Genomic DNA, 8,332 nt, shown 5'->3' on the forward strand with positions numbered 1-8,332 from the left:
TGGAACTACAACCCATTAGGTTATTTCTAAATATTTATATTTGAAGGAAGTGTTTGTCGTGCTTATAATATTATTTATTGTTGTACCTGGATCTAGCTAGCAGTAAGGAGATAAGAGTAATAATACTATTGTTATTACTGTTATATAAATCGATGTACTCACATGTACTGATGTGAAGATGAAGAAAAGCCTCTGTCCTTCGTTATACTTCCTTATATCCTCCCCATACTGCCTTACACTAGCTAATCTCCTAGCTTTACCCACTAGCTTTATCCAGCTTTATGCACTCACCGTAATTACCAAGACCACCTGTACTGCCTTGAGCTCAGACACCAATATAGCCTGAGCCTAACAAATCCCATAATACAACATGCCCTTTCTTTTTTTCTTTTTGTTTTGGGCCACTCCATCACTACCAACAAGCAGACGTAGTAACTTACCTTACTTGTGTTGCTCAATACCTGACTCCATTAGTGCAGTCTCCATAGGCTATGCCTCTGGGTTGTCTGACTCTGTGCCACCGTCTAAAGTACTCTTTTCGCTACTGCCAGCTCCATTGCCAGTCTGCACTGGCTTTTCCATCACCCTGACCTCCGCCGCTACCAATACTTTTACCATGACCGCTGTCACTACCAACACTCCTTCCACCAACATCTCCAACACTACTTCCACCAACCCTGACTAGCCCGGAGTCTTTTGGTTGGGTCAGTAATGACTCCTCAACCTCATCTCCATCTCTTCCGTCTTTACCTTGCTCTCCCCAGTAAGAGGCAGGCTCGACAGGCTTCCTGTGGGAGGTCTCCACCTGGGCCGTAACCGGCTGCACAGGGGATGGCACCACAGAGCTGGGAGTTGGCATAGGCCCAGACCTATCTAGCTCGACCTCACCTGCAACCAGTGCAGGTCTGCTAATAGCAATTCTCCTCTGGACCTCGGCTAACTCCTGCACCACTACCCTGAATGCCTTGACATTTTCCAACTCCATGACTGCTGCCTCCCGTTTGGCTTTCAGCTTAGCCAATTTCTCCTTCAACTTCCTCCGCCACCTCCCTTTCCTCTCTTTCAATCTCTGCTACCTTTTTCTCATGACCTTCTCTGTCTAACATTCCATTGCTGGATACCTCGGCTAAAAAAGAGCAAACCTTTTCCATTACAGACACTGGTTCAGCTACTTTCTCAGCACCTTCCCTTACCTCATCGTGACTCTGTTCTCTATCACACCCCATAGGCACTTGCACATCTCTGGTGCCTTGGGCTGTCCCCTGTTGACTACCAATTTCCACGTATTTGCTACTCTTCACTCCCTTGGTTTTACAAGTCCACCAATCTTGACCTGTGTGACCTTTCTTAACTTCGCTCTCTCTGTCAGACTTATTTGTCAGGTTTTGCAACTTGACATAATCTAAAACATAACTTGACCCAGCAATAATGGTTCTTGACGAAAACGGCTCAACTGGCTTAATACTTCTACACTCCTTAACAGCCTCAAACTTACTTTCGCATAACGCATTTACAATAGCAAATAATTTAAGCTGCTTCAACTCAGTTATGCCCAAGAAGTTCGTTCTCAATACTTTCACCACATGAACTTCAGCATCCATATGCCTGTCTTTACTTTCCACATGAACTATTACACTTCCAACCACTTTTAGCTCACTACCATCAGCAGTTTCTAAAACTGTCGACGGTTTCTTTAACCGTAGGTTCAACTTATTGGCTGTTGCCTCGGTTACCATAGACACCTCAGCCCCAGTATCAAACGTAAACTCTACATTTACTCCATTTACTTCTAAATACTGCACAATTCCCTGGCCTAGTCATTGATCTTCACCATATTTATCTCTATAACCAGAGAATCTAACACTTCTGCCCTTACTATTATCCCGGCACCTTTCATCATACCGGCTCGTCTCGCGCCTCTCCTTATACTTCTCCCCTCAAACCTATCCATACTTTTGTCCTTGTACCTACTAGACTTGTCCCTCATCTCGCGGGGGCTTTTTCGGCCCCTGTACCTCTCCCTACTAATATCCCTGCTGCCATATCGCTCATAGCTACTATCACGGCTACCTCCTGGCCGCCTGCTACTACCTCGCCTGTCATAACCTACTTCTCTCCTATCCCTACAATAAGGGGATACATGTCCTCGCTGTCCACATCAAAAACATTTAATGGAGGGACAACTCCTCATCTCATGCCCACTACGTTTGCAATTGTAGCATACTCTACCTTCACTGCTTTCTCTACTGCTTGCTCTATATCTAGAGACAAGCCTCTCCCTGCTATTATCTCTATACTTTCTACTGTCACCGTCCTTGTTATACTCCCGGCCTCTTGTCCCATATCTCCTAGTATCGTGCTCTTCACTACCATAATACTCTCTACTAGTCCTAGGGCTACTCCTAGGGGAAGATCTACCTGCTGAATCATAACTTCTATCTCTATCATTACTCCTGTACTGCACTCGGCTATCAAACTCTGATACCTTTGCTACTTCTCTCTTAACCTCACTCTTTAAATCGGTACTTCTACCCTCATTTCTCAAAAATCTATCAGAGTTGTTGGCCATTTCACGAGCCCTCAATGCCTCCTGCAATAATGCCCAAGTAAGATTGGCATTCTTCATTAACTCTCTGCTTACTTCTCTATCTCTCAACCCGTTAACCGCCACAATAAGGGCAAACCTGACCCTATCATTATTTTTAGTCACCTCTGCATATCTGCTCAAACTCTCTACTCGTTGTAAATATTCTCTATCACTTTCCCCAAGTGCCTGCCTAGCCGTAAGGAACTTATGCCCCTTTACGAACATACTCTCTTGTCTACCATAATAATCCTGCAAAACCTCCACTGCCCCTTCATAAGTAGAATTTGCGCCATCTACGTCAAATCCTGCACTCCTCAATACTTCTCTACCACTGTGCCCAATAGCTCTCAATAGTGGCACTAACCTACCTCTACCTCTCATAATAGGGCGTCTATCGCCACCTTCACCTTCGTAACCTCTTCTCTCAACAGCACTCTCAATACATAAATTCATCTCCTCTATGAATCTCTCCCACGACCCATCACCGTGCTCTCCAAACACCAGCTTCGGAAACCCACTCTCCATCTCTATCCGACACAATATATCTCTTGCCACCAATTCACTCTATCCCACTCGTATGAAATTAGTGTAATTCCCACCTCCGAATACGTAATAAATATTTACACCTCAACAACACCGCTACTTCACCGCTACAACACCTCACAACACCACCCTAACTCACGTCACCTTGCCTGCACGCCCGTGAAAGGGTCTATTCAACCGTTTAAACTTACCCCGCAACCAGAAAAATTATCGCCAACGTTAACATACAAAGAAAAAAATTAGAATTTTGTCAACTGCGCCATGTTGTATAAATCGATGTACTCATATGTACTGATGTGAAGATGAAGAAGAGCCTCTGTCTTTCGTTATACTTCCTTATATCCTCCCCCATACTGCCTTACACTAGCTAATCTCCTAGCTTTACCCACTAGCTTTATCCAGCTTTATGCACTCACCGTAATTACCAAGACCACCTGTACTGCCTTGAGCTCAGACACCAATATAGCCTGAGCCTAACAAATCCCATAATACAACAATTACTTCTGTTGCTAACTAACTACTACAGTTTCATTTTAATTTTTAGATTTCCAAACAAAGCAACTGAGAACTCTCGTTATTTACAATGGTATCGCAACCGCAGAAGAGTGAATAAGCCTGATCCTTGAGCACTTATCTGCAACAAACATTTCAATGATCCATGTTTAACAGTAGGTTAAAACGTTCGACTGAAGCCATTTAAAGGTAATATTTTTCAATGTTGAATGATACTTTCCAATGATTAAATTTAAAACCATATTGTCAAGCACAGTGCTGCAAGGTTGCTCAACTTAAAGTAGCAATGATCTAAAAAAAATTTAGAAACAATACAATACAATAGTAAAGTAGTACTTTTTAAAGGCCAGTAACGATATAATCACTGTAATATTCATCTGCAGCTGTTGTTGTGCTGTTATTCCTAATCTAATTTAGTTCTAAGAAACTGATGCACCTTGGCTCAATATCCACTTCTATACAAATCTCCTTTTACACAGTTTCTGTAACGTGTATGTATAAGTTTAATCATCTGATTACACTAATTCCTGCATTTCCTTGTTTGCATTATTTTGATTATTCTCTATTACAACGGTTTTTAATTTCCGTTTAGTTGTTGCAGTAGTTCATTCCATCTTTTACAGATACTGTATTATACATATACATTCATAAGCTATTATCACTTAAATCTTGAAAACAGTTTCTGTTTTGGCAGCATACCTATGTGTTGTTTTTATCGAAATACTTCATGTGCTAAGTTTTTCCATATGCATTTATGCATATGTAATATAAATTTTAATATAATGGAACAGTTGTTATTTGCCTGAATATATCACTTGCTGGGTTTATGCATTTGTAATACAACAGTTTGTATGAGTAACATGGTCCACGAAAATCTATTATACATCTACTTATCATTTGATATATTCTACTCCATATGTTATAAATAGGTTTTCTTCTATCAGGGCACTCTAAACGTTGTGTAGGAGTAGCTTTCGTTAACACCCAGCTGGAAAATAACTATTCAACATGTACATTTCTGTAATTTTTCACCGTTTGTTTACTAACGGAACTAGCATTCGATTAGCTCTCCAATATGGCGCATACGTTTACGCATTATTATCAACGTAAAAGTCACGTGATTGCCATTCCAGGGGTTTTAAGTTCAATGGTTGAGTCCATAGATATAGTAAACCCTAGATTGGCGAATAGCTATCAATACAATGGAGCAAAAGTGAGGCCTATAATTGGCTGTTGTTTTCACGGCGTTACGTCGTAGTGATGTGCATCACAGCATCAAAGCCTTCCATTGAGCAATAAGTTTAGTAGTGGAAGCACGCTTGGCATGCTAGTTTTTAAGTCATAAACATAACAATAAGACCAAATTCTTAGTGAAATGTCATCACAAGAGACCACAACACCCCAGGTATATCCTGAATTGCCCATAACAAAACAGAACTTCAACTCAAAACAAGAAGTTCTCAACAATATCATAAGCTATCTATGCCGATTAAAGACACCAAGCTGAAAGCTGCAAGTGGAAAATAATAGGAAAATCATCATCATTTCGTCATTGGTTTTGAGTCAGCAGCCAAATCTGTACATGACATTGCTCAATATCTTTTCAGCAACTACCCTTACATCAACTACTTCCTAACCTTTAAGATCAACCAGGATCACATTAAGATTCTGTTTTCCACAATACGATCTAAGGGTGGCTATAACAATAATCCGGATGTGCAGTGCTTTAGATCTGCACTTCGAGCACTGTTCATAAAAGCAGATATCACACCATGTCCCAATGTTAACTGTATTGATCTGGATGTGAGCTGGGCTAAAAAAACTGGCCAACTCCTGCTACATTCTCTGGCTAGAAAGAAAAAGAAAGAAGAGACAAAAGCTGAGGAAGGTGAAGATGATGAGTTCGGTGACAAGGATTTTTTTCCAACTCAAGTGTGATGAGCGTATCAAGTTCTTGACCGATGTCGAAGTAATGGGAAGTAGAAATAGTGATGACATAACCCTAATCTCAGTTAAACAGAGGAGGATTGGTGACCAGATTGATACGCCGAATATGAATTGCTGCAGAAAAGTGCCTACGTTCACACATAGAGAGCTGTGGTATCACACAGAGAGCTTTTAAACAGGTAACATCACAGACAGTAACATATGTCTTATTACATAATCTCCATCAAGGTTTTACATGTACAGTGCATGCCAACAGTCTACTCAAAACTATAGTAAATCGCTATACTAAAATCAGAAAACACTATGCCGCTTCAAAGCAGGAATCTAGTTCAACCAACCTTAGACAAAAACTATCTCGTCTAGTTATTTTCAGTCATGTCTAATGGGTGTTTAATACAGTGGTCCAGCGTAACTGCTTCTAAACCTCATTTGATTCATTAGTTTGTTATTAGTTTAATTTCTATTTGGTCACTCTTTGTATTATCAAAAATATAGAAGCTTCTAATTTATTGGTATTATTCATTACCATGTGTGTAAGATTCTTGCCTTTCTCATCCAAAGTCATTACAGTCATACTTCGACTTACGAGCTTAATGCGTTCAGAGACTGAGCTCGTATGTCAATTTACTCGCATGTTGGTGCAATTTATTTATATATAGAACAATTAAATACATATTGATAGGTTTTCATACTTTGAAAATGCATATAAAACACTCAAAACAATATACTGTAACAGAAAGAACATGTTGGTTATTGTCCTAACTTACCACATGCTTTCAAAAAACAACAAATAAAAATAATGCAAGGAAATGTGATTAATTAAAATGTAAAATTAAATACATAAAATAGCGGCTAACGCTAGCATTTGCCAGAGAGGGAGAGATAAGTTATCCTTCATTACAACAGTTGACTTTGATAAATTTAGATTTTATCCAAGTCGTGAAAGACAAACTTAAAAGCAAACTTAAAAGCAAACTTTAATCTTTAACTTAACATAATTAAAGTTTCTTCGGCGTTCATAGTTTTAAGTTTCTCGCTGGTTTGCTAATTTTTCTTTTGTTTCGCTCTCACGACCAGTCGGCCGTTTTAAAAGAAACCTATCTAAGGACGTTTGCCTTTGTCGCCCTTTCAACGTGTTGCGATCAGGGCAAACACAGGTATTGTCACCAAGGGTTTATGCACGACCGCTAGGCAACTTGTCCGAATGTCTATTTTTTATAGTCTTGATAGATAGCACCGGCCATTTTACATAGCATCGTTTCAGTTACGCAGTCACCGGCCAATTGTTTGGCTTTTATCCAAAACCTGAGCAGTCTCTTCATCAGTGGTCGTGAAGATCGCTGCATCGTTTAGAAACTATGGTTAGTCCTTTTGCAGACTAAATGCCTTGAATATAATCCTTGTGTTTGATAATTGTGGATGTATTTCTGTCATATTGTTGAGCAAGCTCAATCACGCATACATATTTTGCATATTTTTCAATAATTTTCCATTTAATATCAATTGTTATCATTCGCTTCTTCTTTGCATTATCTATCCTTTTACTGGAAAACTTTCGGTCTACGCGCGGTACTTATAATTGACATAATTCTGCACTGAAAATCGCGCACAAAAAGCATGGTACAAACATATAATCTGAGCAGTTGAGAATACAGAGGGATGCTGTTCTCATAAAACACCTCCGACATACTTGGCAACTGTCTCATGTGCTCGTATCTCAAACATGGCTCGTATTTTAGTGCTAAAACTTGCTTAAAAGCTGGCTCGTACCTCAAGTTTCCCGTACATTAGGGACATTAGGTACATTATTACTGCATATAAGTTTTACATATTTTCAATAAAATATGCAGTCTCAGATGCACAAACTATGGAAAAATTGAGCAGTTTTTAGTGCTAAGTCAATAGGAATTAATAGATCAGCTGATTCGTTTTGCACATCACCATGACGTTGCGTCATGCTAATTATAGGCCTCACTTGTTTTGATTATTCGCATATCTACGGTTTACTATATCTATGGTTGAGTCATACTATTTCTTTATTAACACAGTTCACTTACTCAGTTATTACGCAATATTCTATTTTTAGCAACTGACTAATAAGGCTGTTTTTTCTGGAAATTACTGGAATAATGTTTCTAGTATATAAAGACGGACATGCTGCTGGCTAGACATTCATTATTCAATTGCAATAAAGGCAATGTCTAGTGAAAAGTTTGAATCTTCTCTTGATAGACCCGCACAAGAGGTCATATATAAGAACTCGGGCTGTCACCACATCTACTGTGTGAAAGTGCCAGCTTTGGCAGTTGCTTGTCTTGTGCTATCTGATAAGAATCGCAAAGTAGATGTTACGGTTGTGTCTAGGCAGCTAGCTTTCTCTGTAGATGTATTACTTTTATTGACTGATAGAACCTGTAGCGTGTCTTTGGCTATGTCTACAACAGTAGAATATTCATGACTCCACCAATAACTGGCTGTATTGACAGTAGTTGGCGGTACTGGCAAGACTCTCCGGGTGCTCAATAAAGATGCTGTTGTGTCAACTGTTTGAGGTACATCTTGTATTGTGACATGGTTGTCAGGTCCGTTTATGACGACTTCATGAGTAGTTACTTGTTGACAGGTTTCTGTGATTACGGCACTGAGGCTGATATTAGTTGTTATGTCATTTGTTGAATCAACTGGATCAGTTGTCGCATTTACGCTTGGTCCTGACGCCTTCAAACTTTGCTTCGTAGTACC

General features: G+C 39.7%; 1 protein-coding gene across 1 annotated transcript; it reads right to left on the bottom strand.

Moving 5' to 3' along the window:
* Positions 1-1,813: 1,813 nt before the first annotated feature.
* LOC137394333 (octapeptide-repeat protein T2-like) lies at positions 1,814-3,112 on the bottom strand. Its single transcript, XM_068081049.1, has 3 exons — positions 2,956-3,112; positions 2,298-2,418; positions 1,814-2,123 (listed from the first exon to the last, which is right to left on the bottom strand). The coding sequence occupies exons 1-3, from the start codon at positions 3,110-3,112 to the stop codon at positions 1,814-1,816; spliced, it is 588 nt and encodes a 195-aa protein (XP_067937150.1).
* Between the last annotated feature and the right edge of the window lie 5,220 nt (positions 3,113-8,332).

This window comes from Watersipora subatra, chromosome 4 (assembly GCF_963576615.1).
Source record: "Watersipora subatra chromosome 4, tzWatSuba1.1, whole genome shotgun sequence".
NCBI lineage: Eukaryota > Metazoa > Bryozoa > Gymnolaemata > Cheilostomatida > Watersiporidae > Watersipora > Watersipora subatra.

Coding starts and splice junctions, on each gene's coding strand:
- LOC137394333 (XM_068081049.1), bottom strand. CDS start 3,112: ATGGAGAGTGGGTTTCCGAAGCTGGTGTTTGGAGAGCACGGTGATGGG. Junction 2,419..2,955: donor CCCTATTATGAGAGGTAGAG/GTAGGTTAGTGC, acceptor ATGATTCAGCAG/GTAGATCTTCCCCTAGGAGT. Junction 2,124..2,297: donor AAGGACGGTGACAGTAGAAA/GTATAGAGATAA, acceptor CCCTTATTGTAG/GGATAGGAGAGAAGTAGGTT.